This window comes from Trifolium pratense, linkage group LG4 (genome assembly GCF_020283565.1).
Source record: "Trifolium pratense cultivar HEN17-A07 linkage group LG4, ARS_RC_1.1, whole genome shotgun sequence".
Classification (NCBI taxonomy): Eukaryota; Viridiplantae; Streptophyta; class Magnoliopsida; order Fabales; family Fabaceae; genus Trifolium; species Trifolium pratense.
Genome location: NC_060062.1, coordinates 652099 through 669093, shown reverse-complemented (window position 1 = coordinate 669093; position 16995 = coordinate 652099). Strand labels below are relative to the sequence as shown.

Here is a 16995-nt window from a genome sequence, read left to right as displayed (position 1 = left end):
TACATTACTATTGCAATTACTTGTGCAACAAGTAATCTGTTCCTATAACTAACTAACTAACGACCTAAATCAGATAAATTAGTTGCAAATCACAACTAACCAAAACTAACTATATATTTTGCTAAACACGCTTAGTTTGAATTACTAATCTCAACAAAAACTAGAAGGCATTTTGGCAAGAAGGATAGAAAGTTTGAAGGGCACAAGGTTCTGTCTACCACACAAAAGGTAAGAAAAAAATTAACATTATATATATATATATATATAGGCAATTAACATTATATTGAAATAGAGAAATGAGTAGTGAAAAAAATGAAAATTAACCACAATAAAATATTTTACCTGCAATTTATGATTCTTTACTTCCGAAAGCAGGTTGGTTGTTAATATCAACACAATCGACTATGTACCCTAACTCTTTCTATAGAAACCACCAAAATCAGTAAAAAAAAAAAACTATTAAATGAAGTTCAAATTAAACAACAATAAACGATATATGTGTGTAAAATATACTTGAATACTCTTGATAAGAGACTTCTTAATGAGGCTTAGTTGTCTCTCCAACTATAAATCTTCTTTCGACATAATATATGCACTATCAACTATGTGACCAAATACTGCTAGTTACCATACACATAACACAGGACAGAATAAATCTTCTTTCAATTTGTAGGAACCAAAGAATGATGTTTTCTCTCCCAACCCCATGTTTCTTTTATATCTCTTGAATTTCCAATTTTGCCCTTGCAAAAAACTTCGGTTTATAGAAATCGAAGTTTTTTTTGCCTTGAAAACAAATTTCGGTTTATGAAAACCAAAATTTACTCTGAATTTGTACTAAAAAAAATTGGTTTCTGCGAATCGAAGTTTTTTGCAAGGACAAAATTGGAATATTGGGAAGTATAAAAGAATCACGGGGGTTGGGAGAGAAATCATTCCAAAGAATCGATGAACCGAACCAATTATTATATTATTTACCATTTATTAAGTTCATCTCATCAAGCAAACTCACACCTAAAACCGGCCCACCAAAGCAAAGTAAATTTAAATAATTAAAAGTAAGTAATTTTACTTATGTGAATTGAACATCTTTTTCTCAAGTTTATTTGTTCAACTATATTATAAAATGATGTCCAACTTTGTAACAAATCTTTTTAAGATGGGTGATATTATAATGAAAAGCAACAAGTTAGTATATCATACACTAACACATCAAAATCTTATTTGTCCTAATTTGTTGATACTACTTTGTCTTTGTTTTGATATTCCATATTTCATAATTTTTTTAGTGTATGTATGTACAAGTTAATTTAATCAAATTTTGTTTCTCCTACAACATCTGAATTCAACATGGTGTTTTTATTATTTTTCTTACATCTTAAAAATTTGTTGTTTATGTTTTAATTCACTAATCCAATCGAGAGTTGATCGGTTCGGACATTGAAAACATAAAAAATCAAACCAATCGAGAGTTAATCCGTTCTCTTTTTCACCCTTTCTCTCAACCTCCAAGTAACGTCCCTCTCCTCTCCTTTTCAAATTTGGACTCCCATGTGGGTCCCACCTTCTGATCAGACAAATCATTCTCTACAACCTTAGTACTAGGAAAAGACAGTCTTGTCAAATCATATCTCCTTGAACTCTGTCTGTCCCATTCTTTACTTACTCTACCAGAAAGAAAGATAGACAATTCTTCCGTACATATACTGCTTCATTACACAATTCTTCCGTACACATCCAGCTGCATTACATTTACACACTTGTTTTGTCAACTGTCAAGTCAACAACAAAGGAGAAGAGTATTTGGGTGAAAGTGTACGGAAGAAATTTCAATTGTTTCTACCATTTCCATCATTTTGATTTCTTTTCCCATCTTACAAAGGGGAAATATAGATCTGTATGGTGGTGGGTTTCAGGGGAAAATTGCAGTATGCAACTGAGTTTGGTGAATGTGGGTGATTTGAAGAAGAATTAAGTTCGGTGAAGAAGAATCTGGGTTAAGTGGTGGAATCTGGTGAATTTGAAAGAAGATTTTATGCGTAGGAAATTGTAGGAGTTAGGGGCAATTAGGTAAGTATACTTATATCACTGTCTTGAACGTCCTGCTGCGATTGATGACTGAACTGATTTAGGCGGTGGTGGTGGAAGCATCTCTTCTTTTATTATTTTGCTGCATTGTGTTTTATCATGAATTGAAGAACGAATTTTCCTGCGGTGCGCTAACACTCTTATAAGAAAATAAAGGAACGAAGTCGCATCTACCTTTAGGACTGATTGCTGTGCTTTCCTCTGGGGTCTAGAACTTAGTAGCATTTAATATGGAGTGTTATGCTTGCACACAAGTAGGTGTGCCACTTTTCCACTCCACCAGCTGTGATAGCTACGGAAAACCTTTCGATCCAACAAGCAAGCGCGTGAAAATATGGAACCGCGCTTTGTTATTTGCGCGTGGTGTTGCATTGGCCATTGACCCCATATTTTTCTACGCGCTGTCCATAGGGAGAGGAGGTTCCCCGTGTTTGTATATGGACGGTGGTTTGGCATTCCTTGCTACTGTGGCGCGGTCGGCTATTGATGCGATTCATCTGCTTCATATTCTGCTGCAGTTTAGATTACCGTATGTGTTGAGAGAATCACTTGTGGTTGGACGTGGGAGACTCGTGTGGGACGCACGTGCCATTGCTTGTCATTATATGAGATCTCTCAGAGGCTTTTGGTTCGATGTTTTTGTTATTCTTCCGGTGCCTCAGGTAAGAATTTTGGACCTATATATATGTATAAGCAGTTGAGTGTTCATTAGTTTACTTTTATTAGTTTATACTTTATAGTTTATTTATACTCTTGGAATAGACAGACAGTTAAGTATACTTGTTAAGTATACTTTGAACCAAATGATTATATGCTACACCCAAATTGATACAAAGAGATGCATTATTGTCATGTCATTATAACACAAATGATAAACATGTTGGATATGATAGGGGATGCGGGTTCGAACTAACAATTCTTTATTTTTAACATTTTTTTTAATGTTCGAGAACTCTAGTTCATTATGATCTTTTCACCTATTCCACCACCAGGTTAATATCCGAGAACTGTAGATCATTTTGATCTTTCAAAATAAGTATGATTTAATATTAAAATTTTCTCATTACAGCTTCAAAACATGTCGATAAATTTACCTGTAAATAGGTCAACAAGCTAGTTGTCAATAGACTCAACTTTATAAATTGGTCAAAATAAATTCATCAAAACTAGAACAATATTATAAATTAATCTCATAATGTTTTTATTAACAGATAGTAATTTATTAAACTTATTTTGACTATATGATATCCTTCTATTTGCAGGTTGTATTTTGGGTAGTAGTACCAAAATTGATAAAAGAAGAGAGGATTAAAATAATGATGACAACAATGCTATTGATTTTTTTGTTCCAATTTCTCCCTAAGGTTTACCATAGCATATCCATGATGAGAAGAATGCAAAAAGTCACAGGCTATATCTTTGGCACCATTTGTTGGGGATTTGGACTCAATCTTATAGCTTATTTCTTTGCCTCTCAGGTAAGAAAACCTCAAATGAAAATTTGAGCCGCATCACTACTTTCAAGTTATCATACAAAGCATGTTTGAAATTAACTTATTTGAGTTTATCATTCAAATGGGATACAATTTATAGGTTGCTGGAGCGTGTTGTTATGTCCTTGCCATTCAACGCGTTGCATCTTGTCTTCAACAGCAATGTGACAGGTCTGTTGGATGCAGTCTCCCTCTGTCATGCTCAGAGGAAATATGTTATCGGTCATACTCATTGTTTCCACCAGGAACCATTGGAAATTCATGTGGTGGAAACTCAACATTGATACCGCCTGTGTGCTTAGATGTCGAAGGACCTTTCAGATATGGGATCTACAAATGGGCACTTCCTGTCATATCCAGCGATTCCTTGGCTGACAAGATTCTTGATCCCATTTTTTGGGGTTTGAAGACTTTCAGGTAGATTTCTCAATAATTGATTTCCATAATTGATTGCAGTTTGATTCATGCAAAAATGTTTCCCTGGATTTGGTTGAGAAGTATCCAAATAATATTCTATTTCATATATTAATCCCCTACTAATTCTTGCAGCACTTTTGGAAATAATCTTGAACCCACAAGTAACTGGCTAGAAGTGATTTTCAGTATATGCATTGTACTTGCTGGAATACTACTTTCCACTCTGTTGATTGGTAACATCCAGGTATCCAGAATAGATTATTATTGGATTTGGATTGCCCGAAATCCCACGCATTAACACAATAAACACATTAGTGGCCGTTGGATCGAAATTGGACGGTCTAGATTTCAAGCGCGGTCCGATATCAATTCATCAGCCACCAATGGGATGATTGCGTGAATGCATGGGATTGGTGACTGCAGGCAATCCAATCCGACAAGTAAATATGAAAAATGCTTGATATTGTTACGCTTATTGAAAAACTGTTTCAGACTCACACATTGTTTAACAATGAGACATTTGTACTATGAAGGTATTCTTAGAAGGAGTCCTGGCAAAGAAGAGAAACACGCAGCTTAGACGTCGTGACATGGAATGGTGGATGAGGAGGAGGCAGTTGCCATCCCGGTTAAGACAAAGGGTTCGGCATTTTGAACGTCAGAGATGGGCAGCCATGGGAGGAGAAGATGAGATGGAGGAACTTATCAAAGACTTACCCGAGGGCCTGAGGAGAGACATCAAGCGCTACCTTTGCTTGGACCTGATTAAAAAGGTAAGATAATTCCAAACTTGAAAATGAAAGAAATTGTACAGTAAAGTTGCCTCAATAAAATGGATAATATTCCGTAGTTGTTTGATTAAGAAAGATAAAGGAAACAAGCTTATCCATGACTTCCATCTTGTATTATAGGTACCATTATTCCATAACTTGGATGATCTTATTCTTGACAACATCTGTGACAGAGTGAAGCCCCTAGTCTTCTCTAGAGATGAAAAGGTATTAATGATATTATCATATGAACAATTGAAGCAATTTGTTTAGATAGAACTTTAAAATGACGGTCATGGTTGTTTAACTCTTTCGTGTATATCATTATGAAACAGATAATTAGAGAAGGTGATCTTGTACCAAGGATGGTGTTTATTGTCCGTGGAAGCATAAGGCGAACCCAAAATCTCAGCAAAGGCATGGTAGCAACAAGTGTCCTTGAACCAGGTGGCTTTTTAGGCGATGAACTTCTTTCATGGTGCCTCAGACGCCCTTTTATAGACCGGCTTCCGGCCTCCTCAGCTACATTTGTGTGTCTCGAATCAACAGAAGCATTCGGTCTTGATGCTCAAAATTTGAGGTACATAACTGATCACTTCCGGTACAAATTCGCAAACGAGAGGCTTAAGAGAACGGCGAGATACTACTCGTCGAATTGGAGAACATGGGCTGCTGTCAACATTCAAGTTGCTTATAGGCGTTACAGGCAAAGGACTAGAGGTCTAGTGACTCTTGTAAGGGACAATGGAGGCACCGAGCGCACACTCTGGCAGTATGCTGCAATGTTCACGTCAACTAGGCCACATGATCACCTTGAATGATAAAGTATCTCCTCTAAGCTAGAACTTCATCATTACCTATGTATATGATGAAGTATCTCCTTGTAATAGCAGTTAGCACAATATCACAGTAATGAAAATAACATTTTCTCTCCTAAGTGTTAACTTCAATAATCTACAACCTTCATGTCTTCTTCATTCGGTATGTTTTGATGAACTTTTTTCAGGATCTATGTTTTGTTTATTATATGGTGATATTAATACTGAGAAATTATCGATAATGATTAATTTGTAATTGTATGTGTTAGTTTTAATATACTACACCCTCGAGGCCATGTTACTTCATAGCCCTGGTGCCTGCCAAATGATTTTGATTCTGAGTAGGGATGGTCATGGTTTGTTACTTCATTATGAGTCAATCTTGCAAGACATAGAGCTAAACAATAAAGGTTTGTGCATTTAGATTGTTATGTAGTTTTTTAGATTAGGGTGGTAACATAGTAATTGTAGATGGATTGGTTTTGGTATGAGGTTTGGTTATTGAACAATGCCAGGTTAGATTTTTAATTGTTGATAAGTAATAGATTCTGAATAAGAATAAATCTTCAAGTGATTTCTAACAGATAAAAGGTTCTAATATGTGGATTTTGTTTATAATTATACTAGCTTCATGCTAGGGATCTTGTAAACTAGTTTGACTCACAAAAGGTACATTGAGATGTATTATTGATTTGCGGTTTGCCAAATGAAGGAAAGAGATTGAAGTTTTAGATAGGATTTTGCTGAATACATGAATAAATAGGATGTTGGGACCATACTCAAACACATTCTACATGATTTATGTTTGCAGTGGCAATTAGGATGCCAATTTTGTCCAACTAAATTGCTAATGGAAACATGGTTATGTACTACTTTTTTGTGTTTGTAGGAGACACATTTGTTGGAGGATTTCTATCACAATTGGTTCAAGATAAGCCCATTGATGAACTTGTTAAATGGTTCAAGATAGCCTTACTAGTTTATTTTCACATTTTATTTTAGTCTTAATTTTTTTTGTTTGATTGTTAATATTAAATGACAGTAATCATGGAGTTTTCTATGTAGTATCATTAACAACACTTTTGTCCTCTGTTCACTGATTAAAAGGATGTTCCGAGTGTTTGGGCATGGCAGAGTAAGTTTATGCATAACTCTTTGTCTTTATAGCTAGATGTTTTAAGACTAGAGAGTTCTCAGTTATAAATATAATTGCATTGCGATTTCCCCCCTCTAGGGATAATGTAATAATTTTGTCAAAGGGATACTTACTTTGATTAAAATATGAAAAAGGTCAGGACCCTTCTTACGGAACTTTGGTAAAAAAAATCCAAATTTTTTTCATTTTCACAAAATTTTAAACGCCAAAAATGTAGAGATGCTTCTTAGCTTTCCAACGCATGGTCACAGGTTTTAACGGGATAATGAAATCCTAAGGGTCAATGATTACTCCAATACAATTAATGGTACTACTCCGTCCCAAAATATAAGCAAAAGGAGGTCAATAAAAGTGAATGTATTTGGACTAAATTTTAAACCAAAAACATCAACTTTTATCGACCAATTTTTGCTTATATTTTAGGACGAAGGGAGTACATGTAATGTTGGGAATTGAATATCATTGTTTGCAGAATACTCGCGTCAATGATTATGTATATATCATATCTTTTACAATTAATTACTACTACTAACTGAGCCATCACTGTGTGATGTAATGATAATGGTGATGATGTTGAATTGTTGATGATGACCTCTTCTTCTTAGGCTTTTCTTTGCGGTAACTAATTACCTACAAATTATTATTAGAGAGTTAAATTAAATTGAAACCCCATCAACCAAAAAAAATATAGAAACCCCTAATGTCAATTAAGCACGACACAAAATTAGAAGTAAAAAAAAATGTAAAAGTAGTTTGCACGTGGGATCTTATGGACTGTTTACCTTGCTTTCTTTTTAGACAATTATTTACTTCTTTTTGGTATTAAAATACTTTATTACCCTCATCATGTATTACCTTTCTTTCATGTTCTTCGTTTGCAACCGTAAAAAATGGACTTTTCGCTTCATATATTGCAATTTTTTCCATGTTGAATTCTTACTGGATCCATAAAATATGTAGACAATGAATTCGACTTTTGATTTTATTTCGGTCTATTCCACCCCACTTTATTTCATACACTAGTATTTCACATTTTTAAGAAATCAAAGAATAGTTAAATACAATACGGCAACAATCATAAAAGAGAAGAGTCAAGAATGGTCAACCATCCTATGAAGGATCTAGACGACTAGGATGAGTCATGGAATTACAGCTGTTTGTTTGTACCTTGTAGTACCATTGAATAAGACAGATAGATGATTATTATTCAAGGAAAATTAATTACTGTTGTTTTGAAGATTATTATTCTTCTCTAAACATTCTCATAATTCATCTCCGAGAGTTACACAAATGAGCAAAAAATACGAGAGTGAGCCCCCGGTGATTGTACTTCCCACCTTCACCTTCCCTAAGCCGCCGGTGAGTATATCACCGGCGTCCTCCACCTTCGCTCAACCTACTAATACTATATTACCATTTGACCACCATGACTACAACCCCTACCGAATTCCACTATGGTCGATTTTACTCATTGTCGGAATGGTTGTTGCTGTGATATTTTGTGTGGTTTTTTCAATTTTCTCACACCGTAGGCAGCGTTCACCTCCTCAGCCACCACTAGTAATGTTGCCGCCTATGCCTATGATTGAGGTGCTGCCGGCGCATGCTTGAAGGAGCTGCAAGCTACACTGGAGGGGAATTAGTTTTATGCTCATCTAGCTACATTGTTTAAGTTTAAATAAATCTGGGCATTGTATTTTATTTCTTAATTAATAAAGTAAGTGTTTTTTTAAGAAAACATGTGAGAGTTGATATATTTTGAAGGTACGTGATAGAATCTAGTGGTGTAATTTAATCTAACAATTTAAACAAATTTTACACCATACACAAGACATATAGAAAAAGAGACACTATTGATCGAGCTATTAGATTAAGACAATACTTTCATTCATCTAATATTTTATTTATTTTTATTGTTATTTTTAATTTCCTTTTTTCTTCCTTTCTTTTCCTATCAACAAAAAAAATGTTACTACTTTAAAAAATTGTGTTGAGAATTCTGAGTTCTAGAAGTATGATTAGAGAGTAAGTTTTATAGGTTTATTTAAAGGGGAATCTTGAGTGGGCCAAGTCGTTTGTGCAATAAGCCTATTTGGATATTTCTTTCTTAATTCAAATCACTACGTACTTGAGTTAAGAAATCAAATTTTGTTGTAATAATAATAATGCTTCCAAGTCGGTTTGAAAATCACTAGTACTATTTATTTAATTTGTTGTAATAATAATATATGTTATGTTAATTTCAAGTTAATATTCTCTTGAACTTCAATTCAATTCTCTTCTCTTTGTTGTGTATGGTTTTTGTATCTATAAAAGTAAAAATTAGAAGTGTGGAACAGAGGAAAAGCAAAAGGGGTAAAATTTGAATTTCAAAATTCAAATAATCTTACCAATAGAACATGTAACCAGCTGAACATTGCTAAAAGATGTGGAAATTTTTTGTCTGACAGTGTTTCATAGTTGACTTTTGTCAGGTTTGTTGTGATGGATCAGAGTCAAAACCTCGCAAAACAGAATAAATCAGCGCAATCTCATAGAGAAAAAACAATGTCATTCTAAGCCAATGCAGGTTGCGATTTAAAATTATGGAATAAATACACATAATCCTTATAACAAAATATCGCTATAAAAATGGAACAACTAAAAAAAGGCAAAGAGTTATTATTAAAAATTAAGAACAAAATACAAAATAGAGTTATTATTAATAATACTTTCTGATTTCAAAGAAAAAATAGACAAAACAGTTACTAATTTGAATAATCTTTTCAAAATATACGTTTCCAAAATATTTATTGTAGCATCATGAAACAGTTTGTAAAGGAAAGCTATGGAAATAAAATAAAATCAAGACATGGGTGAAACTGTTTGTAATAGATAATTTGAAAAATGAGACATAACAGATCAAAAGGTTTGAGCATGTAACAAAGATGATTTGTAATTCTAGTTTATTCGAAGACTATGTGACATAACAAATTAAAGAGTTTCAGCATGTAACAAAGATAAAAGGGAAAACAGTTTTAAGATTGAAGACTGAACTATAAAAGGGAAAACATTAGTAAGAACAAAGGTGATTAACAATTCGAACATAACTATGTGTCTTTCCTCACTACATATTCATGTCATGAATGACCACTAACATACTCTTATTAGTTATTACTGTCAATGAATTGGACCCAATCCAACAACCACCCTTCTCTCACGCAAACTTAGCACAATATTTTTGTTGATAGTTTTCTCTCTGTCTCGATATATCTTTTGAATTTTCAATTTTGTCCTCGTAATAAAATTTGATTTTTAGAAACTGAATTTTTTTACCTTGAAATTATTTTTCAGTTTTTAGAAACCGATTTTTTTTTTTGAATTTTTACTAGAAAAAATTCAGAGTTTCTGGAAACCGAATTTTTTTGCAAGGACAAAATTGAAATATTAGGAGATTAAAAAGAATTACGTGCGGTCGGAAGAGAAAATGTCATTTTTGTTTAAGAGACCGTGATTGAATTGGGCTTTGCTGGGCCGAATTGTTATGGACTAATGTTTTTTGTCCCAACTTGGTATTTGCACTTGTTGTCTATGTATTCTACTGCAAATCTAATCTTGATTATTCATGTGGTCATGTTCTTACTATTGTAATTGGTTGTTCTTTTAAGTTCGAATCAAATTAAAAATTCTCTGTTCCTTTGAAGGTTACTGGATTAATATTTGATGCTATTGTATTTGATGATGCCATCAAGCTTGGTATTTATTTAGGAATGGCTCTTTTACAGCATGGATTGTTATTGTTGCAATACTTAATTTGTTGGTTTAAACCTGGAAACAAGCTTAAAAATGCCGACCAAACTATGATGCATGGGTATTCCATTTTAGACAGAGTATTGGTACTGGGTACGTACCGGTACGCGTACGGTACTTCCTCGGTACGCACTGACGCTGTACGGTATTTTAAAAAAACATAATAATAAAGTTTTAAGAGTTTTTTTATAAATAAAATTAGTATTTTTTGGATAGTAGTAAAATGAAATTATTAAACATAACAATAAAGTTTTAAGAGATTTTTTTTATAAATAAAAATTATTATTTTTTGAAAAGAAAGTATTATTCTTTTTGATAGTTAAAAAAAAATATTAAAAAAATATTAATAAAGTTTTAAGAATTTTTTTTTAAAAAAGACTTTTTTTAAAAAAAATAATTTATTAACTGACGTGGATTTTTAAAAATAAATATAATTTAATGTATTTCCACGTGTGCATGCCACATAAGCAAAGATGTACAATCAGATGCCTAGTTGTCAATATAGACGGCAAAATGAGAAAATTTTCACATTGTAGGGGAATAAACAAAAAAAAAATTGTATAAGAGGTAAACGAAAAATCCCTAATTTTACAGGGGGTAAACAGTCGTTTACCCTTCATCTTTTAAACACTAAAGAAGAAAAGGAACAAAAGTAGACAATTTATTGATGAAGAAATTATTCATAAGACTTTTCTATTGTATAGGGATAAGGGATTATATTTGAAGAACAAACCGTACTTTTTTTCCATGGACTAATATAAGTTTTCGCTCAAAAAATAAAAAACAATAAAGGATGTTACTGTTTAAAATTTGAAAAAAGAAATATTGTTTGAATTTAGATTTTATACTGTATTATTATGTGTAAACTTTTATTTACAAAAAATACATTTTCTTTTATCGGTCTTAGACGAAGTAGTAAATACTTCGTCGTGGTTTTGGGCATATCGAAAAATGTTGGGCAAGGATGACTTACTAATTTCTGGTTAGATAGGTGGATTGGTAACGATATGCTTAGTCGTGGATTTAGGCTGTTGTTTGCTATATTTGAAAAGAAAGATTCCAAGGTTATGGATATGGGTGTTGGAAGGAGTTGTGTAGAGATGGGGTGTTCTTGTGGCGTCAAGTTATTTGTTTGGGAGGAGGAACTTCTTCGGCAACGTTGAAAAGATTGGCATCGGTTAATTGGCAAAGAAAGTGAACCTATTGAAAACTGAGATTCATATGGGGTAGCCTAAAAAAATGACACGTTTAAAAACAACTTAAAATTGCTTTAAATTTATTTTTTATTTCTATTTTTATTATATTTAACAAGTGCTCCGTGATTACTGTTTAGCATACCGATATTTAAATATGAATGAGATATTTAAAGAACATTAGATTATCCAATATCTTTTAACAATGGTAAAACAAACCCATTGTAGATTGAGAAGGAATGTACTAGAATTAAAGTTGAATATAAAAATCAACAAAATATTTATAGGGTGTCCCATATGAGAATAGTAACAATGAAAAACTTTCGCAATGAAATTAAAAGAAAAAAAACATGAAATTTAAAAACAAAATTAATGGTGGCATTTAGGGTGCACAAAATGTCAAATTTGTGCACCATGCACAAGTTTCAAAAAGTGAGATGAGAGGTTGGATTTTGCATTCTCATTAAATCTTATCATACACCTCCTACACCTTATCACATACCCTTCTTCTTCTCCACTCTCCTTCTCTCCTCCCAACAAACTTTCCTCTACACGATGGAAGTCACATACTACTCCTCCACCATCACTACCATTCAATCCGACCCTCCACCACCATTACCTTGTCACCCACCTTCCATACAAGGTTTTGGTTTTTTTTAGTTGTTTTGTTTTTCTGGGTTTGAAACATCTTTTTGTGAGTGTTTAAAGACAATCAAAAGTTTAAATTTTTAAGAAACTGGTAATTATTTTTCTATTTGGTGCTTGAATTAGTGGTTTATGTTTATTTTTCCCTTTTTTGTTCATGTTTTTGAGGGTATATGATTCTTTGTTAGTGATGTTTCTGACTTTTTTTGGTTATTAATTTAATTTTGATCCATTACTTATAATTTATCCTATTATTTTTTTTCTCTTTTAATGTGTTGTTTGTTGTTGTTGTTTTGATGAATGAGGTTAAAAATGAAAATTTTATATGATAATCCGACGGAAATGGTCACCGGAAAATCGCCCATGGTGGTGTGCGGTGGCTCTCCGGCGAAGGTGGTTAGAATAGGTGAAGTAGCAGGACAATATAGAGATCTCGCAACAAAGAGCACAAATTCGGTGTTTGTTTTCTTTGAACATGTTCAAGCTGGCCGAAAACGGCCTCTAAGATCAATGGTCTGAAAATTCAAACTACTCCAATCTAAATATAAATTTGTGGGTTCTATAGAGGAGAAAGAGATGATTCAATAGTGGTGGTGGCCGAAAAGGCTCTCCTAAAATGGAGGTTTTGAGAAAAAAAAATAAAAAAAGGAAGAAAGAGAGTATGTGAATTATCAATCAAGTGTATATGATCCACAGTAAAATCTATACATTTGCTCAATCCAATGATCCACATTAAAATAAATAAACTTGTGCATCATGCACAAATTGTTAAATTTGTGCATTCTAAATGCCACCAAAATTAATCAGCAGGTAACTATTTGACACTGTATGACAGAAAAGATTGATACAATGTGCACAGAAACTACTAAAGATGAGTGTATATTATTTAAAAAATGAATAAGGTACCGGCAGCAGCGGACCTAGGGGTGGGCTGAGGTGGGCCGCGGCCCACCCCCACCCCCAAAAAATAATTTTTTTTATAAGTAGGGTATTAATTTAAATGTATTATTAATGATTTTAAGTTACCCGGTATATATATGTACAAATATTAATATAAATATTAATTTAGAGTATATTATTGATGACTATAAGTAATTCGGTACACATATTAGTTCAAGTATTAGTGTAAATGTTAGTTCATAATTAATTGAATTTATAATAATAGATAAAATTAGCAGTTGAACTAGCGTATATAAATATGAAATGACATAAAAAATATGTTTAATTAATATTAAATTTTTAAAGTCCCATATTTTCACATTTGTTGTAATTTTAGTCCTATCTCAATATTTTTTTATTACTTTGTTGCTGTAAAATTAGCGAATTTTAATGGGAAAAAATTGTGAATTTTGGTCTCAAATTTGATATTTCATCTTTAGATTCAATGTTGGAGACAATAAATCACCTTTATAGCCAAAAATCACAATTTTTAGAGTAAAAATATAGTTTGTTGGTACCAAAATAGTAACATGTGAAAATAGAAGAGCAAAAAATTCAATTTAAAAATAGATTGACTATTTTTCGGCCCACCCACGATATTTTTTCTAGTTCCGCCACTGGGTACCGGACAATATATTTATCCGGCCTGTGTACATAAAATTGTGTTCTTTGAACATTTTCGAAAGAAAGGATGAAAGAAAAGAGGAATCCCAGAAATTGATGATTCATTGGTGAACAATTTTAGAGATCTCAACGGAAAAATACAATAGGAAAAAAATGATAGTTAATAGATTTGGCAAGCAAATATGTGGGTTTTGAAGAGGAGAAATAGATGAGTTCAAAAATGGTTTTGTTTTCCATTTAGACAGATGTGGTGGCCGGAGGGAGCATGATCGAGAAGGTGCTGGTGGCGGACGGAATGTCACAACTGATGAAAGAAGTCATCGAAACTCTTCATTTTACCAAGAATTTGGATTCTCCATAGATAATACGGTCTTGCAAACTGAGTTAAGGAAAGGAGAAAAAAACTAATTAAGGAAGTTACTTTAAACAAAACCAAATCCTCACATGTTTCCAAATAACAGTGGGCATGAGAGTTCTGGAGGATGTTCGAGAGGAGCGACAACATAAGACATCAAAATTTTAGAAACACCAAATTTTTTTAACTTACTGTATACATATGTGCGTGCGTGCGCACTCGCGTGTGTGTGCGTACGTGTATGTTAAAATGAATAAATTAAATAATTATTATAATTAAATTTTAAAATAGATTTACTCCATCTCTTAGGACTTGGCTACTTTGAAGATGACACCTTACTACAAATAGCATTCTTTGAACCGGATCTCCCTCTCTTGTTAGCTGTATGTATAACATAATTAACCATACATAATTCATGTTTCTAGCTAGTTAATTAATTATAAAAAGTTTAATTTTGATGCATTGTAGGTGTAAAAAAATTACAATGTTAACAAATTATAACCAATTAGTATGTGTAATTTATGAAATTATTATAATACAAGTTAAACATTTTTAATAATTTAAAACTTACTGTTTCTCCCTTTGTGAATACAAGGGACTTGACACGGTCATAAATGTTCTCTAGCACCAATTCATCCATATGCTGAAATAATGGCACCTAAACAAAATATTGAAACATTAACATTCAAGTCCTCTTTCCCTCATGTGAAAGTGATCATCATTGCCACCTTTAATCCAAAATCATAAGCAAAAAGATGTAATAAAAATTTAGCAACATTACCTGTCTCACCAAATCCAAACAACGATGGTACTTGATGTCCCTTCGCAAACCCTTAGGGAGATTTTTGATTAATTGGCATTCATCAACTCCGCGCATTGCAGCCCTACGTTGTCTCTCGTAGTTACGCACACGTTGTCGGAGCCCTTGTGGCAAGCGCCTTTTGTTCATCCACCATTCAATGTTGTTCATCTTCAATTTCATCTCTCGATTCTTCAATGTTGTAGTATGTAAAAATACCTACCAACATGCCCCTACTGCCTGTTTCACTATATATACACATGAGAACAAAAACCATTTATCTTTTACGCCGTCCCTTAGATTTTGGGTGCCCTTATAATTTAGGTGCTCCAATTTTTGTATAAGTCATATAAAAATATATAATGTGAAACAAAAGTTAAGAAATATACTTTTAATTATTAGATTCTACAAATTGATTTCACTATCAAATCATAAGAACCTAAGTCTATTTTAAAATTTAGTTTAATAATTATTTACTTTAACACACGAACGCACGCGCGATTGCACGCACGCACATAAACACACACACTAAGTAAAAAAAATTAGTGCCTCTAATTAAAATTATGATGCCATGTGTGGTCGCTCTCTCAAAACTCTCCTATTTATATGATATGGTGTGTACTATGTGACACCATTATTACTAATACTATTAACTAGCTTAGTACGTACTCATTGCCAAATCTATGAACGATTTTCACAAGCATGATATTATGAAGAGTCAAAATCATCTTGATTGGGCTTTGGTAAGGTTAACAAAGCCGTATAAAGACGAAGTCTAACCTCTTCAATAGATGTAGACCTTGAAAAAGGTCTACCAGGCCTAATAAAAGATAAAGAAGTCAAAGTCAATCTATGTTTATACCTTCTCCAAGCCAACTGAATTGCCACAACAACCCAAGTTCTCCAACCAGGTGAGTAATATCTAACACTTCTCCTAACATTTTCCTTTGCAAATGTGTCCCTAAAATATGGTTTGCCATAAGAAACCATATGCCATTTATCACAAATTATATAAAAAATAATAATTGATATTTGACAATTTTGTGATCTTTTTTTAAACGAAATGAAACTATTTTGTGTTTAAAAATTACTTTTTTCTAAAAGAAATAGTTTTAAAAAAAAAAGAGATACTCAAAACAGCTTCTTATTTAAAAGAGTTTTATATATGATTATTGTTCATATTGTGGTTCAGACGGCAAATTCTTGGACTAATTGAATCAACAAATAGTTACATTGATTACACTAACAACTTTTTTTTAATATATGTAAAATTTGCAATGAGGATTTATATTAAAGGACGAATGGAGTATTACAGAGACTTACATGGAAAGCGACAAAATAAGCGATCAAGTTAAGAGCAAATCCCCACCAAATGGTTCCAAAAATGTAACCACCTGCGATTTGCGACGCACGAAGTTGACTGAGTGAAAAAATTTAGGAAGGTATTGAAACAGGAACATCGTCAATAATATAGGCATCACCCACGTAATTGATCCTTCTTTTAACATAGACAGAATTGTCACGCATAACAAAATCTACAAAACAGTGACATTTTAATCTATATATACAAAATGAGAACAAAAGCCATTTATCTTTTACGCTGTCCCTTAGATTTTGGGTGTCTTTATAATTTAGGTGCTCCAATTTTTGTATAAGTCGTATAAAAATATATAATGTGAAACAAAAGTTAAAAAATATACTTTTAATTGTTAGATTCTACAAATTGATTTCACTATCAAATCATAAGAGCTTAAGTCTATTTTAAAATTTAGTTTAATAAATATTTATTTTAACACACGAACGCACGCACATGCGATTGCACGCATGCACGCACGCACATAAACACACACTAAGTAAAAAAATTAGTGCCTCTAATTAAAATTGTGGTGCCATATGTGGTTGCTGAAAT

The 16995-nt window shown here is 32.8% G+C and overlaps 1 protein-coding gene and 1 pseudogene across 1 annotated transcript; one reads left to right on the top strand and one right to left on the bottom strand.

The window, feature by feature from the left end:
• Nucleotides 1-16995, bottom strand: part of LOC123920572 — a 47628-nt pseudogene that overhangs the window by 26387 nt on the left and 4246 nt on the right.
• LOC123920407 (cyclic nucleotide-gated ion channel 2-like) lies at nt 1645-5866 on the top strand. The gene is made up of 7 exons (XM_045972666.1): nt 1645-2750; nt 3351-3566; nt 3682-3998; nt 4131-4242; nt 4532-4771; nt 4910-4996; nt 5104-5866. The coding sequence occupies exons 1-7, from the start codon at nt 2319-2321 to the stop codon at nt 5587-5589; spliced, it is 1890 nt and encodes a 629-aa protein (XP_045828622.1). The 5' UTR covers nt 1645-2318; the 3' UTR covers nt 5590-5866.